Here is an 18,093-nt window from a genome sequence, read left to right as displayed (position 1 = left end):
AATTAGATTTCATTCCTAATTTTATCCGTTAATCCCGGGCAAATAAATAAAATTGGTTTATTCGTTAGTCTTGTTAATTAATCCAATTGATACAAATCAAACAGAATTCGTATAACTTGTAATACGGAACAATTAATTCAGATACGAGCCATGTTGATGTTGGGTAATTTGGATCGATCATTTGAGATGAATTAGAGATCACTTATTATTAAAATTCGTCATTCAGATGGGTTAATCTGGAATAAAACAAGTAAAATCAGTTTTATTCATTATTCGGATAGCTCGTAATAAATTGGATTGGAATCGAATAATCTATTTGAATCTGTTGGAATCTATTTGAATCGAATAAAATTTGTCTTACTTATAATTCAGATCAATTTATCTCATTCAAAATTTTTAGTAAATTGTTTTATAAGTGGAGTTGGTTTTATTCGTTATTGGAATTGATTAATCCAGATTAAACTAAACAAACAGAATTCATATAAAGTAATCCAAATGAAGTAAAAGTATTATTATTTTTTAAATTCGTCATTCGGTTAATCCGGAATAAAGCAAGTGAAATTAGTTTCGTTGACAATTCACATCGGTCTAATCAGATGCAATAAATAAAATCAGTTTCATTCATAAACTTCATAAATAAGATCGGTGACTCTGTCCTAATCGAATAAAACTTGTTTTATTTTTAATTCGGTTCAATTTATTTTGATAAAAATTAGAAAACTGTCTTATTACGTTATTCGGGGTGGTTGGCCCGATTAATACAAGTTATTTCATTACAGTTTTTAGAAATCTCTCTGAAAAGATCTAAAAAAGTGTCTTTATATTTCATCGTCTTGATATTTCGTATCGGATAATTTGAACAGGAGATATGAAATTCAGAAAATATCAAAAAACTCTGAGATCATTTAGATAAAAAACTAAAGGCAACTGCTACGGATTTCACAATTCGGATTCTTAATCCTTTAAGAACGAGTAGAATACCGAAATCCCAAAAACGAAAATATTTTTTCCGACTATTTAGACGACAAAATAACTTTCTATAATCAAAATTTTTTTTTATTTTTGGGACACCAGTGTTCCACTCGTCCTTAAAGTGTTTTTAAAAGTCCTTTGACCCTTAAGGACGATTGGGCCACCGGTCACCCAAAAATGATTTTTTTTCCTACGGCCTTCTAAAGCTATGTTTTGCTCTAAAAAGTCAGAAAAGGTGATTTTTTTCTGAACCCCGGTTTTAGACCTTCTCGTCCTTAAAGGGTTAACCTTTTAATAATTAATCATTACGTTTTTCATAATTTTGGTTATATTTCAGATTTAAGTTCCTTCACTTCGACAATTTTAGTTTTAGAAATCAATAAGATATTTAGGAACTTATACAAATGGTTCATAACAAAATTATTTTAATGATAAAGATCAGGAATCATAAATACTATAAGTTAAACCAACAATGAAAAGATATTTCATTCAGTTCTGTCCTGATTTCAATGAAAAGGAGATTTTTCACTGAAACAAGTCAAGATTAAGATTAAGATTAAGATTTGTCTATGGGTCGGTTATATTCCTTGCGGAACCGCTGCACCCAGGCCACTTATTTGGGCCCATTATGCACTCCCCATTCTCCTGTTCTATCTTAACCCCCAAGGCGAGTAAACCTGCTCCATATCACAGTGCTCTGTGTGCGTTCTGATACACACAGTACCGCTTTACATCACGGTAAACCAACCTTGGTTTGTGGATCTGGGCAGTGAATGAGTATTTGTATTCGACTGAACTCTGCATGTCGAAACTTATTTTCTATACCAACCTCTCTTTTTAGGCGGTTCATTGTCAATGTATTGACATTACTTTTCCATTCATTCACTGGACGAATTCGAGACTATTACAGCAGCTGAAAAATCTGCAGCTGCCTAGTCTCGAACCCTCGACCTCACAGTCACAGAGCCACTGCTCTATCTACTGATCCACTGAGGCCCCGAAAAAACAAGTCAAAATTGTATGTCCTTTCTGTCATCTCAGTTACAATATTCTATGTAAATTGCACTGCATCGGGGTATCTTTGTTGGAATTTGTCATGTAAAATAAATGATAAAATCCTGAAAGAAGTGGTATTTTAATGGGGAGCCCAGGAAAAGATGGAAAATAAGTAGAAACTTATGTCAACTTTATAAATGACTTTGTCAGGATTTGAAGTCGCATTCTCTTCTGCAAATAAATAAAGTAAATGTTAAATATCAGTAGCAAGAAATTGATTGTCTTGAAGGTACTCTGTGTACATTTTTTTTCTCTAATTTATGTAGACATGTGCATAATTTTTGAGAGCTTTCTTTTTAGTTGTTTCTTCCAACAAACCCCAAGGAGTTATTTTTGGGTTTAAACAACTGACGCTCTTTTAGGATTGCCAAGCCAATGGTTAAACGGTAGATGGGGTAGTTCTCTATTACTTCTTTGTTTTTTGGTTCTGGGAGCGATCTCCTAAAATTATGAATTACCCAATAAAACTACCCTCTAAGTTTACACAGAGAATGAGAGTGAACACATTTTCCTTTTGCCCATTTTAGCCCCATCCCTGTGAACCCCTCATCATGCCGGGTTGAGACAGCACCCCCAAAAACTACATTGGGATTTGGGGTGTTGGTGGTTTACAGAACAATATTCGCAAGAAGCTAGAAAAGGGGAACACAAGAAAACAGGAACTCTCTCGCATTTTACGTCCTTGCGCTTTTTTGTGCGACCAAAGGGGTGGCTGGGGGATTGCTGGGTAGGGGCAAAATTGGGGATGGTATGAGAATTTGCCATCATCATCATAATATACGTGAGCTTTTGGATTGTGGTGTGTCTGTTGTACACTTTTTCAGCTCTCAACCTTCTTGCCTTCTTCTTCAAGTTACTATCAGTGATACAAGAGCTTTTCCATGGATCTCCAAACTTCTCAATACGGGAGATGAGAGTCGAAGTGGCTAATCCAATGTAATTTATCCATTGTCATAAAACTTTCTTTCGCAATATTTTTTTCTTGACCTTGACGTATATGATTATCCTTAATCGAAATGAAATCGTTTTTCAGTTTATTTAATATTTTCTAAAGAATTTACTAACTCAGATAATACATTTGTAAAAAAATGGATTAAAAAAGATCAGAAAAATATCAGATACGACAACTGTTCATACAAACGATGATAAAATGATGCACGTGATCCTTTTGTTTTCTAAACTTTTAATTAATAAAATCAGTTAAATGTTTGAAATAAAATATACAAAGAAAGAAGTATGTAATTATGCCTTGTTCATATTTGTTTACTTTAAAATTATATTTTAAATCGATCACTCAGAATAAGTAACGAACAACTCGCCAATGGCTAACTTTACAGGAGAGCGATTTAAAGCTGAGATTTGCATTTGCTTAAATATCAATTAGTTTAACTTCACTTTCCTAATATTGTACATCAAACGAAAGGATTCGATAATAGCTATCTTAATTCCATAAAATTTTCACAAAATAATGTGTATTTTAATAACTATTACAATATTTTCCGAGTTGTTCTTTTCTTATTCTGAGGTATCGAAATATAGTTTCAGAGGCTGCCCGAGCGGTAATTTCGTTCTCATACGAAAATACAGTTGAACCCTGCTATAGGCCATCGCTCTATAGTCCATAATTTATCTACCGTTGATTTCAAAATAATGGTTTTAAGTTAGGTTATGTTTTTAGTACGAGACATGCAATGTTGTCATAATTATTTTAATATTTTTGGCAAACTTAATTGAGTAGTTGTGATAATTGTGATCCATAATGAAGAGAGCGAGGACAAGTACCACAATCTCAAGGAAAGTGGAAGCCGTCGAGCAATTTCAATACTAAAAGTCGCTGATAATTTAAAAATGACATGGACTATAGAGCGACCTAAGTGTCAAATCTGGAACCAACTATGGCCTATAGCGAGGCTCTACTGTACCAGTAAAATAGATCTTAATAAAAAGTTATATCAGAGCGTAGTATAACAGAATCATATAACACTGTAGAACAAGACAGCAAAGTGATTGAATATCGAAGCCTATCATTCATTCAAGAATAAGAAAAAACCAAAGTAATAATGCAGTATAACAGTGCGATATAACAGAATTCTCCTTAGATAAATTTGACATATTTAATGAGTGTGACAGCCACCTTGGCTGACAGCTCAGCATCTATGTCCCGTGGTTCGAATTCAGCACCACGGCAGCCACAATGTGTACAGAAGTGGTGGTGGGTGCACATGAAGATGTGGAAGTACACGTAGATTTGTGTTTAGTTTACAGAGAGTTGAGTAAGAAGAAAAGAAAGACAAGTTGCACACAGCTCCACCACACTGCTTTTTACAGCGTCGTATTTCTGGATGGTTTACGGTGGCACAACTCCTAATATTGCACACCCCATCCGAACCCCACCCATCCAAAAGCCCCAGCATTACAATGTGAGAATCCCGCAGACCCCATTTCTACGAACCCCGGAGAATGGGAATTTTTATATAGCGAGCGCATGAATGAGGGGCGGGAGCGAAATTAGAGATAGAAAGGGATGATCTCCATAGAAGTTGGCAAAGAATATTTTCCGCTTTTCACGCCACACTGGAAGTCACTTGATGTCTGTCAAACAGGAAGAATCTTGAGTACAATTCATGAGATGTTTTCATGATATGACAATGCAAATGGGATTTACATTTATACTACCTTCCTAAAAACATTTCTTTTTTTTGATACGTTGTTGAAGACGAGATTGAGCAATTCAAAGTGATACTCACAGTGTAATTCCGAAATTGGAATTAGCAGTTAGACAAAGGATAATTAAAAAAAAGTTCAATTTTTAGCTCTGTACAAGTTTTTATTCTTCATTATTTTATACACATTAAATCAAACAATCGTATTGAATTTACTAGTGAAATATTCTTTGTACAGGCAAAATAGAGAAATTATTAACTCTTTAGGAACGAGAGGATCGAACATTCTATGTTAGAAAAAATGAAATATTATTTTTAGGCCACCCGTAACCCACTTATCTTTAAAGGGTAAACCCTCTTGGCATTGTCAGTTTGATTTGAGAAGATATATCATCACATTATGAGGCTTTTACTGATCATTCTGCTAAATCACTAATAGCTTTTTCCCTTTGAAAAACGCTTAAGAACTAAAATAGTTGCCTTCTTATAATGAAGATTTCGACAAGCCTTTTAATGAACCTCTCAAAAACCTTGTAAGGGAAACCATTCCAGCTTCGTACTGAAAATAAATTCCAAGTGTCAAGATTTTTTATCGAATGTCACATAAGCGGAATCAATCATACAACTATGCCTAAAAATATCTCGCTTATTGGGTTTGTAATTCCACCTCACAAAATCCCTAAAGATCCTTACGGTGCTATCACACTAGGATTTCGAGAATTCACTTGAAAATTCTCACAGTCAAGACACATTTTGCAAGAAATTTGCTCAATTTTAAATAGTGCCGCGAGATTTTTGATTGTGAATGACTCCGGAAAATGTGTGATAGTACTTAAAATGTCTTATAAGTCACTTATCTGTTATTCAGAAGGATTCTAAAAGCCAGAAAAAAAATATTTGTCGGCAAAGAGCTCATACAGTCTTCTTGAAAATCTGTATGAAGTCATCCCAGCTCCCAACTGAAATTTCTTAACATAACAATTTCCTTCGAATGGTTTTGGAGGAACTTTATGAATTACTCCCGATACTGAAGCTTCACTTCATGCAAGCTTATCACTAAAACACTGTACCTATCTTATTTTTGGTCACAAATAATATTAATTAGGAGTAAATAAATTTAATAAGAATAATTTTCTTCAAAAGACTACTTATGTAACTCCAATAAAATTGAAATTGTAGAGCAATTTTAACATTCTAATTTGCTGAATTCATATTTATTTGAGCAACCACATTTATGCTATTTTAACATATTTAAACAGGCTTTTCTGGACCAAGTATTAGTTTTTATTAATAAGTAAGTGAAGATCTATCAATTCAATTGGTTTTTAGTATAAAATAACGCATAGGATCAAATCATCTGAAAATTGAATTGAATTTACAAATTGAAAAAATCCTAGTGCGATAGCACAGGATTTTCCTCTACAGGAAAATTAAAATGTAGTGGCAATTTTTAGAAAGCCGGCCCGGTTTGCTCAGCTACGTTCAAAATTTGTTCACCTATGTAACTTTATTTTTACTGTAAATACTACACCCGGATACAAAATTTTTATATCGGGATTTATATGAAACATTCTAATACTTATTTTTATTATAATTAATAATTATAATAATTATTTATGGGAGTTATCATGAGTTTTAAAATCATTTTAACGCAAATGTTCTAAGACGATATATTTTTGTGGCACTTGGAAATCCTTTTTTTACTGATAATGCAGACAATCACTGTGAGACAAATATTCCTAAGCTACTTACACAGTGTGTTATCCCCAAAGCCGATAGTCAATAGTTTTAACTTATATTGCTCCAAAGTTGCAAAAGTTTGATTTTCCCGAGCTAGATAGTAATATTTGTGAATTTTCCACAAAAGCGGCCCCCTTCGAGCAAAAGATTTTTTTACATAAATATAAACCCTGATAAATTCTCTTTAACTTGTAATTGCGTTTTTTTCTGAAAGGTACTCAAGATATAAAAAAAATACATAAAATATTACACATTAAAATTATAGTTCTAGACTCCTAATTTTTCGAGAAAATATGAGGTGTTGGGTATGTTATTAGAATATATGAGACGCTTAGAGCAAAAGTGAACCGTTTTAATAGTGGAATGCATACAAAAGGGACCACTTAGCGTCTCATATGATCATGGATTAGATTCATTTACCAAAATAGAAAAAATGTAAAGTATCTCAGCTAAAAACTTTTATGAAGCTGCAACATTACGAAGGTTCAAAGGTTTCCCATTTGAATTGGGCATTCAAAGGGTTGGGCTCTCAATGGGTGAAGTGGTAGAGCACTCGCTCTATGATGCAAGTGTCCCGGGTTCGAATTTTCTCTGGGTCACCAGGATTTTTTGTGACGTTAAAGGTGTTCGAATTGCATCCAGTGACGGGGCATTTGATTGACAACCCCATCTATGCATAAGAAAAAAAGGGTCCTGGTCAAAATTCCGAAAGCCAAAATCCCGAAAGCCAAATTCCCGAACGCCAAAATCCCGAAAGCTAAAATCCCGAATGGGCCAAAATCCCGGAAGACAAAATCCCGAATTGTCCGAATTGTAAGTTATTATGTAGAAGTCAGTTCCTCTATCAAGAGTACAACGGTCATAATTTGAAAGTTGTAGGTCGCTTACTCTCTATAGAACGGTAACCGCAACAGGGTGTTCATGATGAGAGGGAGGCAGTCTTGGAAAAGCCACCAAGAGAGGAGCATCGAGCTCCATGCTCTGGGACTTTGGGAATAAGTAATTAGATTTCTCAGGGCCCAAACGATTCTTTGAAGAGGGTATCCAATTAATCTGGTTTGAATCATCTAAGTTTGATTAGACAGCAGGAGATAGGGCATTTATTTAGTATATATTCCCAGAAAATTAAAAAGTTGTGAACCATATTGGAAGTGATGTCCTTGGGTCGACTTTAGGAGGGTTCCTCGAAAATCCCAAGTACCTATCTCTAACCGTTTGGCTTCTAGGTATGGTAACGTACGGACGGACAAACAGATTTACACTGGACTATATGTCCTACTCTATCTGTAGAGTTCAAACAGAAATACGAATTGTCAGTTATTAAAAGTCTTTATCAAAAGCGTATCCTATTGTAAATCGAGAAGGAAATCCTATTGAATTGTAATAAAAAGTACACGGGAAATTCGACAAGTTCTCTTCCTCATTGTATTTCCTGCAACTTTTGTCGTTCTTATATTGCAGTTTTTTTTTTAATCTGTCGCTTCATTTGATAATGAAGTCATGCAGTTTAAAAGAGATGTTTCCGTGCTTTTGCGTTCAACATCCTGGGTGAATCATAAAAGGAGAGTCCACGACTTAAATACCCAACATTACTCACTGGAGTTAATGTATTTGGCACTGAAATGAAAGAGCATATTGCAAATTAAATGCTATTTCGTTCTGAGGAAGAGCAGGATGTCTTGAAAGGAATCTCAGGAGGATGATGCCAATAAAGGGCTGAAGTTAGTGGAAGGGCAGTCGTAAGGTGTTCAGTGGAAATAAAAGAATATTTCGCTGCATTTTATGGTCCTAAAATAATAAATGGATGAGAGTGAAGATGTGTTGGGTGGACGGAAAAGAAATTCACTCTCTCTGAGAATGTGACTTCCGGTGCTCATCCTTCCTTCTGCTGAACTTCTTTAGCTCATTGTCCATCCCGTCCCTGTTTATTGCACAATTCGCCTTAAGAGTTGCTCACTGGAGGATACACATACAATAAGGAGAGTCTTTGGGGAAAGTTCTTGGCATGTCTGCGGAGTTGATGGAATGAGGGGTAGTGGGTGGTAAAATAAAAGAAGAGCATAACACTGTAAGTGCATTATTATAGGGTAAGAAGAAAATGATACAGAGCGAATGTTAGAGGGATATTATAGAAGTGTTGGAATCTCTTTAATAGGGACGTGACCAGAAAATCACCTGCTTTTACGGTTGATATGCGTTGGGTCTTATTGCACAAACCGTATACTACCTTTAATCAAACGATGGGAAAATAACTCACAACCAAAGAGGACTTTTATTAATTTTCTCAAGAATCTCCCAGGTAAAATTCACTCTCAAAAGCTCTTCCACAAAATCTACTCTTCTATCTTCAATTTCAGCCACTCACATGCAAGAAATCTACTTTTTTTTGCTATTCGTCAACAGGAAACAAATTCCTGTAACACGATATGTGACTTATTAAATTAACTTTCGTCTCTTATGTTTCTTTTGTAGGAATTTCGAGCTTTCAACCTGAATTCGTGGAGCCCATCGTCAATATTTCAGTAGCTGTTGGACGGGATGCCACTTTTACATGTCACGTTCGTCATTTGGGTGGATATCGCGTAAGAAAACATGAAATTTCAATTAATTTTCCCATCACAATAAAACCTACCCATACCCTTATCCTTTGTCTCAATCTCTTAGCCAGTCAAGATTGAACCATTCCACTGATGAGACTTTCTTACTGTAAATTAATGCATCCAGCATAACTGCTGAGTGACTTCTTGCATTAACCTCCCCCCAAACTCTCTAATGTTCATAAGAGAAATTGAGTGAGATTTATGGGGAAAATTGGAGGTTGTTCACCCACAATTCAGTTGAACTTGAATATCCCTTAAAACATGAGAGCAAGGATGCTAAATATATTGGCAAAATAAGATAATACCGGAGACCTTTCAGACTGTTAAAGATGATGGATTCAAGTATAGAGAAAATCAAGTATAAAGTTCTTTGAAAAAAAAAGGATATCACAAACATAATGAAATCTTGGGATTTAGGGATTCCTTAGTGCAATTGGTAAGAGCTTTCGGCTCTTGGGCGGCATGACCCTCGGCTCGACAAAGTTATTCGCTTAAAATCATACATAAGGGTTAGATTGAGGTAATTCGGAATCTAAACCAAATCGAAGTTTTTGACCACGTGAAAGTGATTGAACAGACTACTGTTCCCTTGGTACGTAATCCCAAGAAATTTTGTGGAGATCACAGGGAGTGACAATCAGAACAAGTGATTCCCAACCTACAAATTCAACCCAAATAGAGGCAGGAAAAAAATCCTGCTTCCATCCAGGCTTGAACTGGGGGCCTTTCGCTATCTAGGCGAATGCTCTACCAACTGAGATATGGAGCAGTGGCTCTGATTGTCTTTGCCCCTGACCTTAACCAATTGCCAAGTGCACTTCAACTCGTATTCGACTCACTACGAGCCTGGAGAAACGGTATCATGCGTACAATTGAACCAGCAGCCCATGTTTTCCATGGAGAATTAATTTATTATGAAAATGATTGAACAGACTACTGTTCCCTTGGTACGTAATCCCAAGGAATTTTCCGTTTGTGCACAGAGAACGACAATCAGAACAAGTGATTACCAACCGACAAATTTTAACTCAAACAGAGAATGGAAAAAAATCCTGCCTCCACACTGCTGGTTCAATTGTACGCATGATACCGTTTCTCCAGGTCGAAAACGAGTTGAAGTGCACTTGGCAATTGGTTAAGGTCAGTGGCAAAGATAATCAGAGGCAGTGCCCCCATTTACTTGGTAGAGCATTCGCCTAGACAGCGAAAGGCCCCCAGTTTAAGCCTGGGGTGGAGGCAGGAATTTTTCCTGTCTCTATTTGGGTTAAAATTTGTGGGTTGAGAATCACTTTTATTGACTACGCTAAATAGGGACGAAAAAATTTTGGCTTAATTGTTCTAAATTTCAGTTTATGTTGTTGTGGAACTGAGAAGGAGGAAAAGACAAGGAACTAGGCCAGCAACAATGACGAGGCGAATGTTTAACGTTATAGGGTAAAATGGGTTTATGTGGAACTATAAACTACCAGTAGGAATTTCTGAGGTTGGAAGGATTGGGAGAGAACGGGTTCACTTAAGGCATCTAACTTCCATACCTTTTAGCTCCCAGCCAGATGTTTCTGAGAGTCCGAAAACTATACATCCTTCTTCTCTGACGTTATATACCGGACTCACTCTCTCGTCTCTTTAAATTGTAGATGCAATGATCGAATTCTTGAAGGCAATGACACAAAAGCGACTTTGAAGAGACCTGGGAAGGATTTTGTGGAAGGATTTTTGGAAACGTATACATTTCATTGGGAATAGGTTTATAGAATTATTTCTAATTTTAATTTCGTCTCCTTTTCACTTTGGTCCACTTGAAAAAGCGAAGAGATCTCAAATGTTTCAAATTGGTAGTGGTTCGAAATTACCCGATCTTGTATTCGGCACTTATTCACTGAACTGTCGAATTTGGGCTCTGGAATGGGTCCTAGGAAAATCAAATATCCTAGAAAAGAAAGGGTAAATTTCTCAGGCGGCTTTCATTCTCTTAATGGACGCACGGTAACCTTTGGTAGGTAACACCAGGGCTTTTGATTCATCAGATTTGGGTTCCTTATCTGAAGACAAAAGGTGCAACAGCCTGTGTCTACCACAATAGCAGACCTAGCTCTCAATCCTAATGACGCTCCTGCATTGGAATGGACCGTCTTATAGCAGGTGTGGCAGTGCAGAGAGATAGCAGTCTCCCTTGAGTAAAATTAATGGATTAATGTTTATCTATAGGTCGATTCTTTTCCTTCCGGAATCGCTTCACCAAGATTCAGTCTACATATTTTAGGTTCTAGCAGATTGTGAACGGAATAAGTTCAAGTGCATTGCAGCAGCAGAATTTCCCACCTGTACGTGATTTTTCCTCCATATTCGAAACCTGATGAAGAGGACATCCATCCTCGAAACGTCGTAAAGAATTAAAGAGAAAAAGTCAAGGAAGGTCTATTTTTTCCGTTCACAATCTGCTACAACCTATTAGACCGAAAATTCCTCCAAAATATTTTAGGTTCATTTTTTCAGACTCTCCATTTAGTTTCTAGTATGAATTATTGCTTTAATTGTAAATGTTATATTTCAGTGCCATTTTTTTAAAGTATTTTCTTTAGTGAATTTTACGTATCGTTTTCAGAGAAGCTCAGGGAGAATTTTCCATCACACCAATATATTTTCCTTGATGCATTTATTCGGTTATTTGTGCTCTAGGTCAGTGCCCATTTGCCGATATATCATCCATGCTTCACTCTATAAAGCTGGCTATACATTAGACATAATTTATTTAAATATTTCTTTTCAATGTCAAATATTGACAAGGATTGCCTCCACATTGCAAAGATTTGTTGACATAAATGTTTCAATATTGAAGAAAATTGTCCAGTGTGTAGTCAAATATTGAAATATTTGTTTCAATATGGAACATTTTATTCAGTATTTTATTTCATTATTTTGAATGGCTACAAACTAGGCCAAATTATGTCAATAAAAAATTTCAAACTCACATTGAAATAAAATTTCAAAGAAATTCTAAATATCAAATTGATTTAATATTTCCTTCAATATTTTTCAATGGTCAGAAATCTTCGTCCTTCAGAACATCACAGAACTGCTGGATTTCCCTTGTTCATGAATGAAAACACATCCAAGATCAAAATCCAAGTCAAGACACATCTCTCCTGCTTCCTCCAGAAAATCCCAGATTCTTGGAATTTGGTTATATATTTTGTTCAACCTCCTCAAGAACCCAACTTGGTCAACACTAATCACCTGCTTCCTCCAGAAAATATCAGAACTTCTGGGATTTTCTTGAATATTATGCCCAAAACACTTCAGATACCTTCTGTGGTCAGAGGATTCCTGGAGCTTCCTCCGAGAAATCCCAGACCTTCTGGGATTTTCTTGTTCATTATGCCCAAAGCACTTCAGAAATCCCAGAAGATCTGGGATTTCTTGGAGGAAGCTCCAGGAATCCTCTGACCACAGAATGTATCTGAAGTGCTTTGGGCATAATGAACAAGAAAATCCCAGAAGATCTGTGAATCCCAGACTAGACTGGTGTTTTTAATATTGAAGTTTTAATACTGAAGTCAATTTGTTCAGTGTGTAGGCAATTATTGAAATATTGGTTTCAATATTCGCTTCAATATTGAAGTTTCTTTTCAATGTCACTTTGAAATGCTATTATTTCAATAATTTGTCTAATGTGTAGACAGCTTAAATCTACTTATTCACTCAAGTCTTAAAGAATTAAAAAGAAATAATCTTATCAATATAATTATTATAATAAGCTTCTTACTTGAAACAGATCTGATGCTTTTCAAATAAACTAACGTGCTTTGTGAGATATCACTTCCTAGCGAAATTATCAACATTACTGGATATCAGTGAAAGACAACGCATGAGGAAATTCCAGGAACAAGGACAACTTTTAACTTTTTCATTGGGACAGCTCCATAATGCATCAATATTAAATGCATAAAAAAGTTTGAACAAATAAAATGTTCCAACAATATGATAATTCAAAGTCATAAACTCGTTGTAACATCGCTCTAGAAGATGTTTCATCATAATTTTCATATACACCTTCGGTGTTAGGAAAATTTTCTGTCCGTCGCGTGTTAAAAACTTTTCTCCTGTACACCCGTGTTGTGTGATAAAAAGTTGAAGACGGAGACTTTTCTTTCTTCCCCATAGTTATTGCCACGAAGACAATTTCAACATGCCCCTCGAGTCCTCCCACCCACCACCCCTTTTCCACCTCATTCATTTGGCATTGGCTCCATGGGTGTAATACAACAAAATACCTGTGCCAAGATGAAAAGTAATTTACAATGTTAAAAATTCATGATGCCTTTAATACTTTCCCAAGATGTCACAAGGAAAAGAAGACGAAAAGAAGAAGAAAAAAAAAGTCAAAGTAAGGAAAAAAAGCTCCACAATTCAACTCCTTCCATACAATTCTCCTCTTTTTTTTACTTAAAATCTTCTTTAGAAGAAGTTTTCCTCTTCGTATTTGAATATTGTTTCGCGGGTAAAATTCCTTTTAATATTCTCTTAAGACATATCAAAGTTTGCATTTTCCTTTGGTATCTCTTACGTTGCCATCAGACTTGGTTGATGTGATTGCGCGAGTTAAGTTTCAAAAGTGAATAAAGCATCTTGGACTACAAAAAAATGACAACAAAGCAGATAAAAAAGGGGAAAGCAATTACTAATTGAAAAAAGAAATTGATCAGTGACTGACAGGTAACTTGACAATTGAAGTGACAGTTGTAATCAAGTTTTCACAATCAGTTGTTTCTCATTAATAAACACCTTAATTTTGTTTATTTAAAAAATTTCTGTAATGTTCACTGAATTAAACGCAAGTTTAACAATATTGGGCTACTTAATGGTATGAATACATGGCAGCTGTCAAACAAGTGTCAAAGTCCTGTCACTTTAATCATAATATTTACATTTTGTCTTTCCGAACTTACAATTTGCTTCCAGTGTCACACAGATAGCAGTAAAAAAAAATATTAAAATTTTGTCGTAGGTAATCTTTACTGTCAACACTTATTTCTTATATTAAATTAATGTAAAATAATTTTAATTTACTGAATTTTAATGAGTTATACCTTATATCTCTTCATTATATATAGTTTGACAGTTGCAATTATTTCTTAATTCACTTTTTTTATGTACAAACACTAATAGCTGTCAATATTTTCTTATTAAGGAACATCCTGATTAGTAGTGAAACAACGCATTTAGTGACTTTGATTTGAATTTTTCAACTTTTTATTTGGAAAATTGAAAAATCATATTTGAAATGCGTCTTGCGTTAATGCATACCATTTTTAAGGTGGTTTGGAAACACTGTGGGGGAAAGTGTCCATGCTTTGCAGGGTCCCAAGCTTCATAATGACTAAATTTTACCTGTGTTTTTCAATAAATGTGACTCATCGCACTCCATATTTCAAAAACTAGGGGAAAGTGTTCTGTTTTTTAATATATATTGCGGAATCACATTTATTCGGAAACATAGGAAAAATTTAGTCATTATGAAGCTTGGAACCGTGTAAGGCATGGGAACTTTCCCCTATATACTATTATTAACCGTTGTAAAATTTAAAATCAAGGTCGTTTATTTTGATATCCTACGAATTTGTGTAGAAACTCATGGCAGAAAGAGTACTTAAATATTTTAACGTTTTATCTTCTTTCTGTATCTGAATTCTCTCGGTCCTTTCGGTCCATGTGAATTTCTTAATCCCAGAACCCCCGATAATTTGTTAAATACTCGTTTTGTGCTACCTCTGTCGTATCTGCATTTCTTTTGTGTCAGCATTTCACGCAAGAAGGGACATCTGTATTGTAGCTTGCTCCGAATGCAGATACAAAACAAATGCAGATACGACAGAGGTAGGCGCAACCGACGATATTTCAAAAACGCTTCTTTGTTGGGTAATGTAACAAAATGATAGAAGCTTAAAAGCGTCTACACATTGGAAGAAATTTTCATCAAAAATTTCACCCTTGACAAAATTTTGACGTTTTCACCTACAGCAACACAAACAATTTCCTTAAAAAAAGCAATTTTTGACAAATAAAATTTTGATCATTAACTTACTCAAAATATTTTGACAAAAAATTGTCAAAAAGGTATTGTTAACCGATTGGACAAACCTTTTTCTCTATCCTTTTATCTTAAGGCGTCTACACATTGGGAGCAATTTTCGTCAAAAATTGCGTTTTTGACAGAAATTTGACGTTTCCCCCTACAACGCTGCAGGGAATTTCCTTCAAAAAAGCAATTTTTGACAAAAATTGCTCCCAATGTGTAGAGGCCATTAGACAAACCCTTTTTAAATTCTTCATGGAGGAAGATTTCTTGACAAACTTTTCTTGTTAAGTTGACAAATCCTTTTGTTCAGCATAATGTCCTAGACACGCTACCAACTTAAGCCGAGAGACGCCCGTACATAATTATAATCAATTGCCACAATTACATAATCCTTTATTTGTTTTTATTATTTATCTCTAATTGCATCTACACACTAGAGAAATTTATGTCCGTATTTGATAGTTTTTCGTACATAATCGTAGGCAGTTTGTCACCATCTGCACATAATATTTTTTCATTAGAGGCCGTAAGTGAAATGATTATTATTATTGTATATTTTGTGGAGACAATTCAATGTTATTGTTCTCATCAGATCAGGAATGGCATAAATGTGACAGCTATCAGATTGAGAATTTCCAATGCAGTCGCTAAAGAGCTCAAAAGTTCGCAAGGGCTTAATATAGTAGTTTCATAATAGTCGTGTAGTTTTACGACTTGAATACGATTATTCATTCTGACAGCTGTCATATAAATCGTGATTTATTCAAATTTTGCGGTATTTTAGCTATATTGAAATTTAATTATAATACTGAGTGGATGTACTTTGACCAACCTTAAAGATATTCAAAGGATACGAATTAAATAGAATTCCTTCTCTAGCTTCCCGATGGATTTGTCCTTGGCCTCACCTTAAAGATATTCAAAGGTGTAACAGATTAGATTCAATTTCCCCTATACTTTCCCTCAGCCTTGTCCTTGACCTCACCTTTAACGAGAAATGTGTATTTATTAATCCGTGGTCGCAAGGACCAGAAAAAATATCCTTCCCGGTGAGAGAAGCCTTCCGGACGATTAAAATCGTTGCCTTGTTCCCGCACAATCTGGCTTCTTCCTCTCTTCCTTCCAGTCTTCCTGATCGCGCAATAAAAATTACCTTTTATCCTTTTCCCACCACCGATATATTTCTACCACAAATCACAAAATAAACTGACAAATTTTCTGATTAACTTTTTTCCGCTCACAGCCACTTGAAGAGTAATCAAGGTTAGAAGAAGGGCAGAGCAGCATGAACTTTTTTATGAAAAATTTTTACAAAAAAAAGTAACGTGAAGTTGGCTGTGAAATAGATTTGAAATTTAAAAAATTGAGCAATTTAAAGTTAGGCATTGAATTTAAGTTGAAATTTTGAATTGAAATTTTTAAATGAAATAAATTATTGAATTTTTTAATTAATTTCCAACATCCTCCCCGGGTTGGACTGATGCATCTGATGATGATGTAGCACGTCCAAGGAATCCTTCGTCTGTTTGCGGAAGCCTTGCAATTTTGGTGATAGGGCGTTTGTATATGCCCCGATTGGTTTTAATACGGGCTACCCGAACTAATCCATCAGTCCCAGGGTTCAGGGACTCCACTTTCCCCAACACCCACTTGGATCCTTCCTTGCTAGATTCATCTAGTAGGAGGACCAGTTCTCCAGCTTTGAGGTTTTCTCTGGTGATTTTCCAGCGAGGTCTCTGCTGCAGTGTGTTGAGGTATTGAAGACGCCACCTTCTTCCAAATTCCTGAGCCCGCAGCTGACATAGTTGCCAGTAAGTTTGGCGGTTTTCAGGAATCTCTGACAGATCTGGATTGGGGGGTGCATTCCCAGGGACACCAACTAAAAAATGTCCGGGTGTCAGAAAACTCTCTTCGTTGGGATCAGGAGACATCATGCATAGAGGGCGACTATTGAGGATTGCCTCAATTTGACATAAAACTGTTTGGAGCTCTTCATACGACAGTGGGGACGAGCCTGTGGTACGCACAAGATGGTATTTGGTGCTTTTGACACACGCTTCCCATAATCCGCCATGGTGTGGGGAAGCTGGCGGGTTGAAGTGCCAGACTATGCCTTCACCTTGCGTGCCATCGGTTAGTTCTTGTTGAGAGCACTCCTGTGCTAAGAGTCGTCTCAGCTCATTTGCGGCTCCCGCAAAGTTCTTTCCACCATCTGAGTAGATATGTCTGGGGGTAGTACGTCTTGCCGAGAACCGCCTCAAGGCAGCCAAGAAGGCCTCTGTTGATAAAGAGGTGACCAATTCCAAATGAGCAGCCTTGGTCGCCATACAGACAAAAACTGCTATATAAACCTTCTGAGTGCCCGTCTTTCGTGAGTGAGCTCCCCGGGTTGCAGACGAAAGCATTTGAAGTGGCCCCGCGTAATCAACACCGGTGGCCTGAAATGGTCGAAAAAGATTAACCCTATGTTCCGGTAAATCTCCCATCAACTGATCTAGCGGTTTAGGTTTCATGCGGTAACATTTGAAGCACTCATGCACTACTTTTCTCACTAAATTTCGTCCTGCCACTGGCCAGAATATTTGTCGCAGGGAGGCAAGTAGTAGGGTAGGGGCTGCATGCATCTGTTTAATGTGTTCATTGCGTGCTATTATGAGGGTAAGTTTGGATTTTGGGAGTAGGACTGGATGCCGGGTTACGAACGGCTCATTAGCTTTTCTCAACCTTCCACCCACTCTGATCAATCCATTCCTATCCATGAACAATGCAAGACCAGTCAATGATTTGAAGTCTGGATAGAGTGGCCTACCATCAGCTAACCGTGAATAAACTTCGGAGAGATGCTTTTGTTGGTCCAACTTGACAAGACAGAATAAAGCTCTTTCCATCTCTTCCGCGTTCACAGATAGTCCTGACTTCGGAGTTGGATTATCACGAATATAGGCGAATCGCAATGAGTAGGCAACAATGCGTTGGATCTTAG

At 36.2% G+C, this 18,093-nt stretch overlaps 1 protein-coding gene across 1 annotated transcript in view; it reads left to right on the top strand.

The window, feature by feature from the left end:
- Positions 1-18,093, top strand: part of LOC129807810 (lachesin) — a 107,954-nt gene that overhangs the window by 46,076 nt on the left and 43,785 nt on the right. The window contains exon 2 of the mRNA XM_055857309.1: positions 8,904-9,013. Coding sequence (XP_055713284.1) covers positions 8,904-9,013 — 110 coding nt within the window. The remainder of the gene's footprint in view (positions 1-8,903; positions 9,014-18,093) is intronic.

The sequence above is a fragment of the Phlebotomus papatasi genome, chromosome 3 (assembly GCF_024763615.1).
Source record: "Phlebotomus papatasi isolate M1 chromosome 3, Ppap_2.1, whole genome shotgun sequence".
Taxonomy (NCBI): Eukaryota; Metazoa; Arthropoda; class Insecta; order Diptera; family Psychodidae; genus Phlebotomus; species Phlebotomus papatasi.
The sequence above is the reverse complement of the archived record's forward strand: the minus strand, read 5'-3'. Positions and strand labels throughout refer to the sequence as shown.